The sequence below is a fragment of the Chiloscyllium plagiosum genome, chromosome 5 (genome assembly GCF_004010195.1).
Source record: "Chiloscyllium plagiosum isolate BGI_BamShark_2017 chromosome 5, ASM401019v2, whole genome shotgun sequence".
NCBI classification, from domain to species: Eukaryota; Metazoa; Chordata; class Chondrichthyes; order Orectolobiformes; family Hemiscylliidae; genus Chiloscyllium; species Chiloscyllium plagiosum.
In genome coordinates this window covers 80,767,183-80,783,784 of record NC_057714.1, presented here as the reverse complement: position 1 = coordinate 80,783,784, position 16,602 = coordinate 80,767,183, and the positions used below count along the sequence as shown (strand labels likewise).

The 16,602-nt window shown below is 39.1% G+C and overlaps 1 protein-coding gene across 7 annotated transcripts in view; it reads right to left on the bottom strand.

The window, feature by feature from the left end:
• Positions 1–2,642: 2,642 nt before the first annotated feature.
• LOC122550039 (sickle tail protein-like) overlaps positions 2,643–16,602 on the bottom strand; it is a 710,262-nt gene continuing 696,302 nt past the window's right edge. For all 7 annotated transcript variants that reach the window (XM_043690462.1, XM_043690463.1, XM_043690464.1 and 4 more), the window contains 4 exons: positions 7,895–7,969; positions 6,046–7,755; positions 5,425–5,553; positions 2,643–4,706 (listed from right to left, as the gene is read on the bottom strand). In XM_043690462.1, coding sequence (XP_043546397.1) covers positions 4,203–4,706; positions 5,425–5,553; positions 6,046–7,755; positions 7,895–7,969 — 2,418 coding nt within the window. In that variant the 3' untranslated portion in view covers positions 2,643–4,202. The remainder of the gene's footprint in view (positions 4,707–5,424; positions 5,554–6,045; positions 7,756–7,894; positions 7,970–16,602) is intronic.

Below are 16,602 nucleotides of genomic sequence, written 5' to 3'. Positions count from 1 at the left end.
GGGATTGTATTATAGACCCCCTAATAGTCAGAGGGAAATTGAGAAATAAATTTGTAAGGAGATCTCAGCTATCTGTAAGAATAATAGGGTGGTTATGGTAGGGGATTTTAACTTTCCAAACATAGACTGGGACTGCCATAGTGTTAAAGGTTTAGATGGTCAGGAATTTGTTAAGTGTGTACAAGAAAATTTTCTGATTCAGTATGTGGATGTACTGACTAGAGAAGGTGCAAAACTTGTCCTACTCTTGGGAAATAAGGCAGGACAGATGACTGAGGTGTCAGTGGGGGAACACTTTGGGGCCAGTGACCATAATTCTGTTAATTTTAAAATAATGATGGAAAAGGACAGACCAGATCGAAAAGTTGAAGTTCTAAATTGGAGGAAGACTGGGGGCAGATGTTCGCAGGTAAAGGGATGGCTGGAAAATGGGAAGCCTTCAGGAATAAGATAATGAGAGTCCAGAGAAAGTATATTCCTGTCAGGGTGAAAGGAAAGGCTGGTAGATATAGGGAATGCTGGATGACTAAAGAAATTGAGGGTTTGGTTAAGAAAAAAAAAGGAAGCATATGTCAGGTACAGACAGGACAGATCGAGTGAATCCTTAGACGAGTATATAAACAGTACGAGTACGCATAATAGAGAAATCAGGAGGGAAAAAATGGGACATGAGATAGCTTTGGCAAATAGAGTTAAGGAGAATCCAAAGGGTTTTTACAAATACAGTAAGGACAAAAGGGTTACTAGGGAGAGAATAGGGCCCCTCAAAGACCAGCAAGGCGGCCTTTGAGTGGAGCTGCAGGAGATGGGGTAGATACTAAACGAGTATTTTGCATCAGTATTTAATGTGGAAAAGGAGAAGTGAGAAGTGGCTGATAGAGTTTAATTCAGATAAATGCGAGGTGCTGCATTTTGGGAAAGCAAATCAGAGCAGGACTTATACACTTAATGGTAAGGTCCTAGAGACTTTGGAGTGCAGGTTCACAGCTCCTTGAAAGTGGAGTTGCAGGTAGATAGGATAGTGAAGGTGGCGTTTGGTATGCTTTCCTTTATTGGTCAGAGTATTGAGTACAGGAGTTGGGAGGGTGGGTGAACTCTGAAGAGGTTGCAGAAATGCTTCAGTGTAATTTGAACAAGTTGAGTGAGTGGGCAAATGCATGTTACATAACATGGATAAAAGTGAGGTTATCCACTTTAGTAGCAAATACAGGAAGGCAGATTAACAAGTACTGGTGATAAGATTAGGAAAAAGGAAGGCTCAACAAGAGCTGCTTTTCTTGCACAACAGTTGGTGAAAGTTAACAGGCAGACGTAGCAGGTGAAGACAACAAATGGTATGTTGGCCTTCAGAGCAAGAGGATTCAAGTATAGGAATAGGCATGCCTTGCTGCAATTTACAAGGCCCTGGTGAGACCACACCTAGAGTATTGTGTGCAGCTTTGGTTTCCTTATCTGAGGAAGGATGTTCTGGCTATGGAGGAAGTACAACGAAGGTTGCCAAACTGATTTCTGGAATGGCAGGACTGTCTAATGAAGAGTGACTGGACTTATTTGCACTATATTTACTGGAGCTGAGAAGATTGAGGAAGGATCTCAGAGAAGTCTATAAAATTCTAACAAGACGCGACAGGGTAAATGCAGGATGTTTCCAATGGCCAGGGAATTCAGAATCAGAAGTTTCAGTTTAAAGATACAAGGTAGACAATTTTGGACTCAGCTGAGTTAAAACCTTCTTCACCCAGAGTGGTGAGCCTGTGGAATTCTCTAACACAAAGCAATTAAAGCCAAAACACAATGTTTTCAAGGAGGAGTTAATGAGAACAGGCCTTTTGGCCCAACCAGTCCACACTGACCATCTGAAGAGTAACCCACCCAGACCCATTTTCCTCTGACTAATGGATCTAACACTATGGGCAATTTAACATGGCCAATTCATCTGACGTGCATATCTTTGGACTGTGGGAGGAAACCGGAGCACCCGGAGGAAACCCACGCAGACACAGGGAGAATGTGCAAACTCCACGCAGACAGTCATCCAAGGCTGGAATTGAACCTGGGACCCTGGTGCTGTGAGAGAGCAGTGCTAACCACTGAGTTACCATTTTAATCTTTGATCCATTTACTTGATGAACTAAGAGGAGAAAGCAGGAACAGGGTACGGAGTTGGATGATCAGCCTTGGTCATATTGACTGGCAGACCAGGCTCAAAGGGCTTAAAGCCTACTCCTGCTCCTATTTTTAAGCTTGTGTTATGGATTTAAAAGGATAATCAAATTTATTGGGATTAGTTTACTTCCATTAAAGTAAATTATCACTTTGTAATGTACGTTATGGGTGCTTTCAAAGCTTTTCCAACAATGGCAGCGACATGTTGATACTCTGTTGTATCAGTTGTTATGCATTTATAATTGGAAATCTGATTTTCCCAAAGTGCTGAATATTCCCTTCCCAATTATCGGATTCAGTAGGATAGTAGTAGTATTTCTGGAGCAACTTGCCTAGTAAGTCACCTCAAACAAAAATACCAAAGCAGTCAGATGTAATAATGATTATCTTTCATCTGCTAACCACAAGCAACAATTATAACATCCTTCAAAAGGAAATTTGCTAAGTTTATTATTCATCAATAAAAGAAACAGAACTACAAGCATGCAGCCTTTTATTTCATTGCTTCTTCACAAGGCTAGAGTCTGCAGTTCACCACAATGCTATATTTTTACAATATAATATGTTTTACAAATAACAAAACTTTGTACAAAAACCTCTGGATGTGCAAACATGCCCCATCTTATAGATCACATATACCCATTTGTTTCTTAAAATATATCTTCTAATAAAAAGGCATGCAAATAAACAAACTTTGGTACTAGAGTGAAAACTATAAGCATCCCTGCAGATTTATAAGCAGATATATGTGTGTATGTATATATCTATATATGTATAGCTTAATACACACACACACACACACAAAATATACCAGTTTTACAACTCTCAGTGTGGGTTAACAATCCTTAATAAGCAACTGCAACTAACAAACTATCATTGACTTTCCTGAAAAATAGGCAAAATCAGTTTTAGAAAACAATTTTACAACTAGATTTTAAAGACTATTAAATGGGGTAGAAAAACACAACTTTGGAGAAATTAGAAAGTAAAGTCAGTTATACATAAACATTGATGCAAAATAGGAAACAGTTTTTCACCCGTCACTCTTAAAAAAGCAATACTTATGTCTTTATTATTTTTTGAGGGAATGGCAGTACAAGAGAAAATATCTACAACAATACACTAGTCTCGCATTCATCCAAATCATATGTTTAAACTGCATTACCTGCCCCTTTTCATCGCCATGTGAAACATTAATTATTTATAAGCACTTTCAATCATGGAAATTGCTGACTTATTTGGAATATTGATTACTTTTTTGCCTCAATGAAATGTGTGGCTAAGTATGGTTATTAAAAAATTGCGAAAGATCATACATTAAGCAACAGGCAGCTACTCTTGACCTAGTATTCTTAGCTGCAGAGGAAATGCAACTGCCAACGGTTAAGAAACAACTATTAAATAAAAGTGTTTATAGCATATTAATATAGTGAGATATCCAAAAACAAATATGTTGAGTAGGTATAATTCAGTGCAAACTATGTATGTGCAGTTACCTTTTCACCTTTAGACCTATACTGAATATCATCTTAAATCTGGTATAATTCTTCAGGTTTTTCCATCCATATTCTTAAGGTCTTGGTGTGGAATAGTTTATATGTGAGTCTTGAGTCACCACCCCAAATGTTCATTATTCAAACTTTACAATAGTTAAAGCAATATCAACTGTGCAAATTGAAAAAGTACTCTGTATTCAAAACAATGTGTTTGAAATAAAATTGCCAGCAGATGAATGCCTTCGCTATTAGGTTCATAATGTCTTAATGTGCAACTTTTTATTATACCACCTGATTTTAAATCTGGTTAGGTAGAACAATTATTTACAAGAGAAACAATGCAGGTGTCCTTCACAATTCCTTGCATGATTTCAAGGAATATTAATTGGCATTTGCAATGTACAAAGACCTGTTAATTCTGACTCTGCTGAATGCACACTGAGGAACTTTACAAAATCATAATGAAATTAGTAGCATCCTGCTGCAAATTATTGAAAACCAAAAGAAAATGAAAGATGGACGGGTTCCAACGTGCTGCCTCTATGCAGTTTCTTTGACAGCGGCCATGGTGAATTTGCTCTGGTTCACGTTCTGTTGCTTGTAGCTTGCGAAGCTAGCGGTATGGATCGTCCGGATGCTCTTTGCACCTTGAGTCAGTGAGGTGGGAGAAACTGGGGAGGTGGAAGGGGATGAAGATGATGGAGAGGGCCTACCATTTGGAGTGTGTAGTGGGAATGAAAGAGGCTGACCTCTGCCTGTTAAGGCAGAGTTCTGAGCATGAAGCTTAAGGGAGCCATTAGATGTAGAAGGGATATGGGACACAGATGGAATTTGAACATTACGGCCAGCAGTTGGAGCGACAGAATTAGCAGTAGATAAGGGATATTTACTGGAAGTATTGAGATGATTAGTGTTGTCATTGCTTGGACCAGGCACAGAGCTACTTTTCCCAGAGCTAGAAGATAGGGCAGGGATCTTAGAAGCAGGTAAAGTAGGAGAGGTAACCTTACTCTCCCCACCAGCTTTCTTAGCACTTCCATTAGCCTGCAAACAAAGATGGCAGGAGATAAAGTTTGTCAGAAAGCCAGCAACATTTTAACCATGGGGCCTCCACAATAGCCCCAGGCAGACAAAAGAATTAACAGTGCAGAACCTTATTATCCTCGTGAGCCTTGCAGGAGTTTAACGGACCTGGTAAATCCCACAACATATAAATGTGGAAAGAAAGAAAATAAAAGAAAAAAGTATGAATATTAAGGATTATTAAAACCATGCTTTTCTACTATTAGAATGCAGGCATGAAAAGTGTCTAATTAACCAGTAATTCATACTCTTAAATCATTCACTTGATATAAATTTCCACAGTAGTTAGTTCAGATGAGTCAGTACTGGTTATGGTCCGGTTAATTCAGCCATTCTAATTACATGCTAAAATCCTCTTAGAAAATAAATTGGAAACATTACAATAGCAAAATAGCAAGTTACTTGTTAAATAGTTTACTGCACAGAAGGATACAGACATACATCACCAAGAAGTTACTGACAGAGGAATGGGAAGATACATTATTACAACAATGACACAGAACATATCACAGAGTTCATCAGGATTAAGAAGCTGATACCAGGTCCGGGTTCATAATTTAATTCAACAATTGAAATGAGATATAACAACATGGAAATTTAATGTCAACAGATGTAATTAAATTGACAAGTATTATAATTGCTTCATTATTTTCTGGACAGATGTCTAGAATAAAACTACCTGTCGGAACTGTCGCTGGGGGTCCTGAAGCTTTTGTTTTGTCACCTTTTCAGTAGTTCCTTGTTGATGCCTTAGTTTTGATCCTACGGAAACTGGCATTCTGCTGCTTGGGGACATCAGATGTGAACTCTGGAAGAAAGTTAAACATCATATTAAAACATGGCACAGTAGGCTCTTACTTCTGTGAACTTTATGAATCACAATGAGGATTAGCAGATGTCCAGAAGATCAGAAAACACAAAGATTGGTTATCTCGTAGTATCTACACTGATCACCATTATCCTGTTAGGAAAAACAATTTGCCTTCCCATGCACAGTGAACAGAGTTACAGTTCCCATCTCTACCAGATATAAGCTTGATTAGAGGGTGCAGAGGCAGAAAACCAGAAGTTATTTTGTAAGAAGCTTACATTACCTGAAGTTCAAACACCCAGTTAGACCAAAGCGTCAAAATACTTTGAAATCAACAAAAATCAAATTGCAATCAGATTAATTAACAATAGCTTTTCCCAACACCACTGTCCACCAAACCATTAAACAGTTATGCTTCAGCTGTTAAATGCCAGAAAGTGAAGTCACATCACCCGCATGAAGCAGATAATAAAGAATGCGATAGGACACCTGTGATTCACTGGTTTTTGTGGAGATTTTTGGAAGTAGTGGTGGTTTGGTCTTGGTATTTTGAGGTGCCTTTGCAGAGGAAAGCAATAGTTGTTCAGTAGATTTGATTTCATTCCATGACATAGCCCCTTGAGATAATTCAGAGCTTTGAGAAGGGTAGTTTATGTAGTCTTCTTCCTTTGGACTCATTTCACTGATTGTTGTTTCTAATTGTTTGATAGTTTGTTCAAGACTGTCTAAGGTCTTGTAAGTATTCTTTCGAATCTGATCGGTTCTGAAAGAATTAGGTATCACATCAGTGGAGTTATGTTGCTTTGATTGCATGGTTTTGGTAGAGGCTTCATCTTTGCAATTTGCTTGTACAATCTCAAAGCGTTTAGCTTCTTTGTGCTGTTTCACTGTTCCATCAAGTTCTTCTTCATCTTCATAAACCACTACCTGCAGGGTTTTCTTCCCGGTCTTTGTACCAGTTTTAATAGCTTGGGTCAGCGCTGCGAGTTGTTTTTTAGGGAATTTGAATTTAAACTTCTTCTTGTTATCTGCCTTATTTGTAAGCAAGCTTTCTGCACAAGCTGATTTGGTGTCATCACTTTCTATTGGATCAGATTTACTTTCTTTCGGTGCATTAATTTCAGCAGAACTAAGTTGGATATCGTGGTCGTGACCACTGGATTTATTACATACTGAATTATTTGCCAAATCCGGAGTGGAAGAAATTCTGTTTGAATGTAGTTCATCATTATTCATTCCAGATTCGGATAATGTTTTTGTATCATTGGAGTGTTCCACAACTTCACTCTCCTCATCTATTCTCTCTTCTGCCATCATCCTCTCTAAATCTTCATCACATTCCTCAAATACTGTTGACAATCTTTTGTAAGCTGATCGGATGTCCATTGGTTCATCAAAGATAATAATTACTGGCTTTTTGTCTGTGAAAAGCATGGAGTCTTCACACCCGGCCTCCTGACCTGCTGTCATTTCTCTATTTGCATCCACATTCAGAGTCTGTATATCTTCTCCTTTCTTATTCACTAGGTCAATGACCTCTCCACTGGACAGAGCCTGGACCTCAGTGTTTGTAATCATAAATGCTATGTTATCACTTGATGGTGAATCTTCTCCAGAGGAACTTGAGGAATCGACATCTTCCAAATATCTGACAGTACCTTTGTTCTTTGGTCTCAATATCACCTGTTGGCTGTAACTTTCCTTCTGATAACTCTGGTCTGCAGATGGCATTTCCCATCCTTGGTGACCAAACTTATTAGAAACTGAATCATGCTGGTCCAGAATTGTAGTGCAATGTTGTACCGCAGGTACTGTCATGTGTGCTCTCATAAGTGGGGAGAGAATGTTCTGTCCAACAACCTCCTCAGATGTTGAAATATTCACCTGTGGAGTGGACAGTTTGGTACATGGTGAAATAAAATGTTTGAGCTCACTTTCTGTTTTAAAATCTGTATCAGATTCTTTTTTTTCCACAGCAGACACGTACTCTCTCTCTCGAGTGGAATTTTGCTCCTTTACAACAGATTGATGAACATGCATTTTGTTTGGCATAGGTGTCTCTTCATTTTCTAGGTATTTTGATGTATCCTTTGGGTACGTTGAAGGCACAGAAGTGTCATTGAGTGACTGCAACTCTATTTGAGAATGAACATTATGAAATATGAACACGTTGGAAGTCATCGGTGCATCATTAGGAATCTGAAAAAACAAAGAGAAAGTCTACAAATTCAAGAATATTTTGCATTTTCTTCCAATCAAAATAACTATGGAACATAACAGAGGTTAGTAATTTATAATATAAAAAATTTCTTAAGTATCACCATTTTAAGTTACTTACCACTGTGGAATCCAGCAGTGCCTGGTCTTCACTCTCCATGGCTATGGCTTGTTCATCGGCAATGCCTGATCTCTGCTAGGATATTTCATTTTAACAAGTTATTGCATAACAAATAACTTAAGCAATGCAGCTTACCTACAATTTAAGGTCTGCAATGCATATTGGACAGCCAGCCACTTATAACACACCTGTTGTGCTTCACACTAAATGCATTACATCACATAACTGAAAATCTCAAACCAACCAACAAAAATGGCTTAGAGCCATTATTCTTTTAGACATGCCAGAATAAGCATGTGAATTAAAATTGGTGTTGCAAAACAGGCATATCATAACTGAAAACCCCAAAATTATGTAAAGACTGGCAAAATCAGTGATTACAGAATAAGCAAGTCTTTCATTAGCCACCGCAATCCAAAATCCAAACAGCCCTTAGCATTAGGTCTTCTAATACAATGGCAGCACCAAATATCACCAATAGTCAAAGCTCTGAAACCAAAACAGTAATAGTAACACCTTGGTGCTCAACTGCCAAGCTAACAGAAGCAAATAAAACAAACTTCCTTTAAAAGTTACATTTTGTAATAGGCCATCTTCATAGAAATTTGTATTGTACCACACACAGCAAGCCAAATATATGATGCAAGTTTGAAAAATTGTTAGACATCTGTGATAACACTTTGTAAAATAAAATAGAGTCCTTTAGTTTACAAATGTTTTCCTATTTAATATTGGTTAATCATTTTATCGTTATCTACATTACCTATCACCAGAAATGTAGGCAGAAATCAGTATTCAGTAAAGGCATTGGTAGACTAATCTAACACAGCTGATAGTTATTCTTGATTTTGGATGAATATCATTGAATTTTCTGTAACAAATCAATAAAACCTGGTTTTAAGCACCCAAAATCCTTCCTTTGCATTTTCTATTGTGACTGCACCTCTTACAGCAGTAATTTTATGCAGCAAACAGAGAGGCTTGAATTGAAGCATCTTTTAATGTCATATATGTGTATATAATAAAACATTAAAATACTTCAATTTATATTCCAGCATTTTATATAAAGTTTGTTCAAAATTGAAAGCACAGATGTTTAAAAATACATTACAAATGCAAAACTCCGCACTGAGATCAAACAAGCATCATTTTAAATGCCCATTATCTGAACTAACAAAACAACAAAGTTAAGGTTTTGTTTTGAAAATAAATGTGTAGGCTTCCATAATTAGATTCAGTAGCTATTTTGTAATACAACTTGAATGCATGCTGTGCAATACTGCACTGTCATGTTCTTTCAGATAATAGGCATTGCATTGAATTAGTAGCCATGATTATCACTAACTTCCCACAAATTGCAACAAGTATAAGAATCAAAAGTAACATGTTTTTCTTAAATTAAAATTGAAACAGAGAAACCACAGACAATACCAGTTTTATAGTATAGTCTCCTATTGCATACTTCATTTAATTCATTCAGCATTTGTGCATGGTTTTACATTTTATGCAGTTAAAATTAAGCTAAAACACATTTTAATACACTAAGTGTTTGATTTCTAGCATATTTACTTTGTTTTATTTTGAAAATCTTCACTTTCTTATATTACTCTTCGGATTTGCATGAGACAAATCAGCATTTCTTGCTAATGCCCGGAGTACAAGACTCCTCTACATCATTACCTATGATCGAGTGATTCAGTGAACACATTACTGTAGAATTTAAATTATATAAACTGAAATGTAAATCAGTTTTATATACATTTTATCAACATTCAAACTCATTTAATAATGAACGACTGGTGCCTCTATCTTTCAGTGATAACAATAGACAAATTGGTTCAGAAAATAAGCAAACAAACTTTATTTAAAACGAGAAGGTTAATCTGATGTGCATTTCCAGTATAAATCTGGAGTGGACCACAAAAGAAGAGATCGCCTGATCAGCCAGAAAAATCAAGGTTGTTTCCAATATAAAATTATCCCCAATTCATACAGTTTCCTTGGGATGATAGAAAAAGAATTTCAAACTCTATAGCATGTTGGCCAAAGTAAGAATTTATTTTAGGAGCAGTTTAGTATGTTCTACCATTCTAAAGCATTAGAAAACAAAGGGCTAGTGCAATTAAATTTGCATGCTTGCAATGGAATGTAATTCACTGAGAAAACCAAAAGCAAATATTCATGTTGATACTCAGCATTGATCATTTTTTGATCCCACAAAATCTCAAAAGAGCACTGGCAATAAAGGAACAGTCAGCATGAGCAAATGAATTGTCTCAAATAAGTACATGATATTTTACACTACCTTAATTAAATCATCCAGGTTGGAGATTGTCATAAGAATGCCTCAAAATATTTGCTTTTGTGTAACATTTAAGTCTTGATGTGTATTATGGAATTAATATATCACAGTTATGATATTCAAGAAAATACTGCAAACTGGATGCTTTCAACTCATGCAAACATTGTGCTCCATTATTGGATCCACAGTATTCCAAGGGTTCAATAATGTACAATATTTCAAAGCAAAACAATCTCTGATGTTTTACTTGTAAATACCACATCTTTTACTTTTTTTTGATTACTGATTGGTTTATGCAATCCGGTTGCAGATGCTAGAAGTGGTTAGCAAGGTGACAAGCCTCTGACTCCTGGGCAAAAGGGAGGACTGCAGATGCTGGAAACCAGAGGTTAGATTAGAGTGGTGCTGGAAAAGCACAGGTCAGGCAGCATCCGAGGAACAGGAAAATCGACATTTCGGGCAAAAGCCCTTCATCAGGAATCTGGTTCCTGGGCGGGTGAGTAGCTTGTGTGTTTACAATACAGGGAGTGAAACCTTCAAACTGCCAAGTCTCTCTTTCTCTTCGACCCAGAAGATATCTAGATATTCTCTCCCACCAATTGATGCAAGAACAAAAGAACGAGGAGCAGAATCAGGCAATTCAGCCACTCTAAACTGTTCCATCATTTACTGTGATCAGGGCTGACTCCGGTTGGTCTCAACTCCATTTTTCTGACAGCTTCTCCTAATTATGCAACCCACTACCAATTAAACATCCTCTGTATCTCCTCCTTAAATTTACTAAATGTCCAAGTTGTTGCCTCCACCTAATGATGCCAACTGCCTGATGTTTTCCGCAAAGAACTAAAAATAATCTGGAAAGAAGAAGCTCAAGAACAGAAAATTTTAGGAAGCGAAGTGGAAACCTCATTGAATTCTGTGCACTGGTGCTATTGAACTGTGTTGCACAGTACCTCTGCAATCTACAAAACTCGTGTTTGTTTGTTTGTTTATGTCTGTCTACGTATGTACGTAGAGGTTTAGGAAGTACGTTTCAGCTTAATACATACTACAGCAATGTTAATAATTCACAATTTGTTTGCCTGAATAGTAGTTTCTTGTTAATTACAAAAAGCTGGTCAGTATTTTCAATAAAACTGAGTCCATAAGGTAGGTAAATTGCAAACTTTGAGCACTTTGATTAAACCTTTAACTTTTGTGATGGCGCTGGGAGTAGTGGGGGGCTTCAGAATCCGCACACTTTCCAAAGTGGGTTGTGACACACTATCCTTTGCCAATTTAATAGGATTGTAGCAGAGAACTAGGAAAACTGCCCGATAAAGAAAATTGATAAAAGAATATTTCAGGCAAATAAAACAGTTCTACCTGCTGACAATAAAATCCCACAAGTTTAGTGTGTTGATTGCTGGCAAACTAGCAGAATCCTTTAGGAAAAGTAATATGATATAATTATCAGCACATGATGAATATAGTGGGCATGCCAAAGCAGGGTAAATTTAAATACAATACTTGTGGATTTACTTTATTTATTATTCCACTATGGATGTTTTCATTTTTTTTTAAATGCTCAAACAGCTCATTAATAAACTAAAGTCACCACAAAGCAGTTGCTCTCTCATTACACAGAGACAACTGGTTGAGATTTAACCTGAACCAGTGTAGGAATTGAGCTCATGCTATTGACACCAGTCTGTATCTTAAACGATCCAATATGACTGAATGGATCCCCATGCAGAGATAATAAACGATAAAAGGCAACATCCTTGCTGATGAGCTACAAATAAGGAAGACTAAAACTACTCACATGGAAAACCTTTTCTTGTTAGCATTTTATGCAATTTCACAGAAAGTGGTTTGAAGTAACTAATAATTGATTGGTAGAATAGAATGTAAGTACTGTTGAATAAAGAAATTTTGTTGAAATTTTTTATCTTGTATACATCATGATAATTCATTGATATTTCTTATGAAAAGATACCAGTGTGTTTTATATTCTAGGAGAAGAGTGTTTTGATTAATGGCAAGAGGACTATTGGCAGAGGTCTTTCTATGGAGGATACACTACTTAGATGATGACTACAGTTAACTACCAAACTTTGCTCAAATTTAAACCTGGCATATTGGTTCTGATTGGTAAAAGGCATTTAACCTACATGAAGGAATATGGTTGCAGTTGTTGGAAGTCAGTCATCTCAACTCCAGTACCTCACTGGAGCAGTTCCTTAGAGTAGTATCATAGCCCCAACAATATTCAGCTGCTTCATCGTTAACCTTCCCTCCATCATTAAGTAGGGAAATTTGCTGCTGATTAGACAAAATTCAGTTCACAACTCATGCTAAAAGAGGTCATGTACAAATATTCAAGCTTGAGCTAACAAGTAGTAACATTTGCACAACACCAGTGCCAAACAATGAGTGTATCCAAAAAGAGAATATCTAATCATCATTTCTTGAAATTCAATGGATTTGCCATTTCTGCATCCCCCCTCATCATTGGTTAATCATTGACCAGATATTGGACTGGACTAGCTATATACACTATGGTTAGAAAAGATGTTCAGAGACTGAATCCTGCAGTAAGAATTCATTTCATGGCTTACAAAGGCCTGCCCACATCAATAAGGCACAAGTCAGGAGTGTGATGGAACATTCCCCACTTGCCTGGATTACAGTAGCTCCAACAACACGAAAGAAACTTATACTATCCAGGTCAATGCAGCCCATTTAACTGGCACTATCTCCACAAACATCTAAACTCTATCACTCCACTCACTGGGAGTTCAGAACGATGCGAGGTGATCTCATTGAAACAGATAGGATTTTCAAGGGGCTTGACAGGGTAAATGCTGAGAGGATGATTCCCCTCATGGGTGAGTCTAGGACCACAGAATATAGTCTCAGAAGGAGTGCCAATTTAAAACTGAAATGAGGAAAACTTTCTTCTCAGAGGATTCTCTCTCTTTGGAACTCCTTGCCACAGTGAGCCTTTAGGGTGGAGTCCCTGTGTATACTTAAGGCTTTGGTAGTTAGATTTTTGATCAGTGGAGGAATTAAGGGTTACAGGGAAAATGCAGGAAGTGGATATGAAAAATGTCGTCAGATTTGATCCTATTTAATGGTGGAGCAGCTCAAGGAGCCAAATAGTCCACACCAGTTCCTTTTTTGAAATGGTCTTATCCATACCCTTTGCTGCTAGTAAGCACCAACTGTAATATGTATTATCTAAAAGGTGTACTCCAGAAATTTACCAAACCCACGTCCACCATCTAAAAGAAGGTGGCACAGTGGCTCAGCGGTTAGCACTGCTGCCTCATAGCGCCAGAAATCAGGGTTCAGTTCATGCTTGGGCAGCTACGTGGAATCCAGTGTCTGCATGGAATTCTTCCAGGTGCTCCAGTTTCCTCCCACAGTCCAAAGACGTGCAGCTTAATGGATTGACTATGCTAAAATGCTCCACAGCACCTTTTTGATTTGATTTGTTGTTGTCACTTGTACCCAAGCACAGTGAAAAGTTCTGTTTTGAGAGCAGTACAGGCAGATCATAAAAAACAGAGACATATTGATCATAGGGTGCTTAGACACAGCTGGGCCTACAAGGTTATGACTGCACAGGAGATACACAAAAGCAAGGTTTGAAATTAGAAAGTGTGTCCAGGTTAGTGCAGACTAGGTAGGTTAGCCAAGGGTAGAGGTGTTTGGGTCTGGGTGGGATGCTCTTCAGAGGATTGAAATGAACTTGATGGGCTGAATAGTCTCTTTCCACAATGTAGGGATTCTATGATTCTATTCTATTCTATGACAAGGACAGCAGATACATGGGAACACCACCTGCAAGTTCCCCTTCAAGCCACTTACCATTCTGAGTTAGAAATATATCACCGTTTGCTTAGTGTTACTTGGTCAACATCCTTAAACTCCCAGTCTAACAGAGCAGACTTGCACAAAATGGACACTAGCAGTTCAAGAAAGCAGTTCACCATTCCTTAATGGCAACTGGGAGTTGGCAATGAATGCAGTGCCAGCCTATGATGCCCACATGCTGTGAATTATAGTTGAAAAAAATAATCAGAGATTGGCTGTCCCCTGTTTTGTGGAGCAGGAACAAACCAATGTGTGCTTGTCTTTTCTCCCCTCTGTCTACATAGTAAACATTATTCTTAGCACACCCAATTTAAAACCTTCAATCAGGCTCATAGTTTGATGCACTTGCTTGTAGTGGAAGCTGTATATATTAATTCACACAGTCCTCTCCTTTGCAGAGAGAAGGAACAAGGTCACACATTGTGAATATATTTCAACTCATCAAAACAGGGATTAGCCATTCCCTGATTCATTTCACCAGGTAATGCATTGACCAATTAAAGATAAGTCATCTATTTGAATTCAAACCAAACTTGGCAATCTAACTGAAGCATTTTCCATGGCAATACCTCGGTTAGAGAGTCCATTTGCCAATTAGCTCTTTCTTCAAATACAATATAAACATATTGTTTTCTCTTTACTGAAAGCAACAATTGCTGGAGATCACAGTGGGTCAGACGGCATTCATGGACAGAGAGCAAGTTAATGCTTAGAGTCTAGATTTTTTTTATCAGAGCTGAAGGGAAGTGTGGAAGGGATAACATTTATGCTACAGTTTGAGGCAGGGATGGGAAGAGTGGTGTGACGATAGAGGAGATGTAGGGTGCTAGTGGAGAAATGATGTTGATCATTTCAGATTAACTGGCTGGAATGAGAGAAATACAGAACAATTGTGTGTCTCCTACCAGACTGGCAAGGACAGTAACTGGGCTGGGGGGTGGGGCAGACATGCTAACAAGCTAAAAGAAAAGGAAGAAATGGTTCACAATCTGAAGATGTTGGACTCAAAAATAAAAGTGAAGGTAGTAAAGTGCCTAGTCTGAAGATGAGATGTCGTTCCTTCAGTTTGCGCTGTGTTTCACTGGAACACTACAGAATGCCGTGGACACACATGTGGACAAGCGAGCATGATGCTGTACTAAAATTACCAGTTATGGGAAGGCCTTTGTCATGCTTGTGTACAGACTGGAGATGTTTTGCTGAGCGGTCACCCAGTCGGTGTTTGGTTTCTCCAATGCAGAGTAGGCCACATAGGGTGCAGTGAATACAATGCACAAGATTGGAGTGCTGCTTCACCTGGAAAGGCTGTTGAGGCACTTGGATGGTGAGCAGGGAGGAGGTGAAGGGGCAGGAGTTTCATCTTATGCGGCTACATGGGAAGGTGAAGTGGAGAAGGGGAATGATGTTGGTGATTGTGGAATGGACTTGGGTGTCCAGGAGGGAATGATTCCTGTAAAATGCAGACAGGGGGAGTGAGGGGAGGATGTGTTTAGTGGTGTCATTCTACTGGAGTTGGCTGAAATGGTGGAGAATGATCCTTTGAATGCAGAGGCTGGTGTGATGAAAAGTGAGGACAAGAGGGACCTGATCACGGTGTTGAGAGTGATGGGAAGGGGAAAGGGTGGAAGCACATGTGATAGATTGGATGCGGTTGAGGGCCACGTCAACCACAGTGTGCGGGAAACTATGGTTATGGATGAAGCAAGCCATGTCAGCAGCTCTGTTTTGGAAGGTGGCATCATCCGAACTGATGCGACACAGGCGAAGGAACTGGGAGAGTGGGATAGAATCCTTGCAGGATGTGGGTGGGAAGAGTTGTAGTGAAGGTAGCTATGGGAGTCAGAGGCTTTGTAGTGGATGGCAGTGGACAGATTATTCCCGAGAATGGACACAGAGGGGTCAAGAAAAGGAAGGAATGCGTCAGAAGTGGACGATGTGAAAGTTATAGAGGGGTGGAAATTCGAGGCAAAATTAATGAAGTTTTCAAGGTCCTGGCAGAATCCATGTGGGTAAAAACAATGACTGCAGATGCTGGAAACCAGATTCTGGATCAGTGGTGCTGGAAGAGCACAGCAGTTCAGGCAGCATCCGATTTCCCTTCCCACGTGGTTAAAGATGCCCTCCAACGCATCTCGTCCACATCCCGCACCTCCGCCCTCAGACCCAACCCCTCCAACCGCAACAAGGGCAGAACGCCCCTGGTGCTCCACACTACCAACCTTCGCATAAACCAAATAATCCGCCAACATTTCTGCCACCTCCAAACAGACCCCACCACCAGGGATATATTTCCCTCCCCACCCCTTTCCGCCTTCCGCAAAGACCGTTCCCTCCGTAACTACCTGGTCAGGTCCACGCCCCCCTACGACCCACCCTCCCATCCTGGCACCTTCCCCTGCCACCGCAGGAACTGTAAAACCAGCGCCCACACCTCCTCCCTCACCTCCATCCAAGGCCCCAAAGGAGCTTTCCACATCCATGTACAGTGAAAGTTAACCCCATCTTTGTGCATCCAGGCCACCAGAAATGTTTTTGAACATTAGCC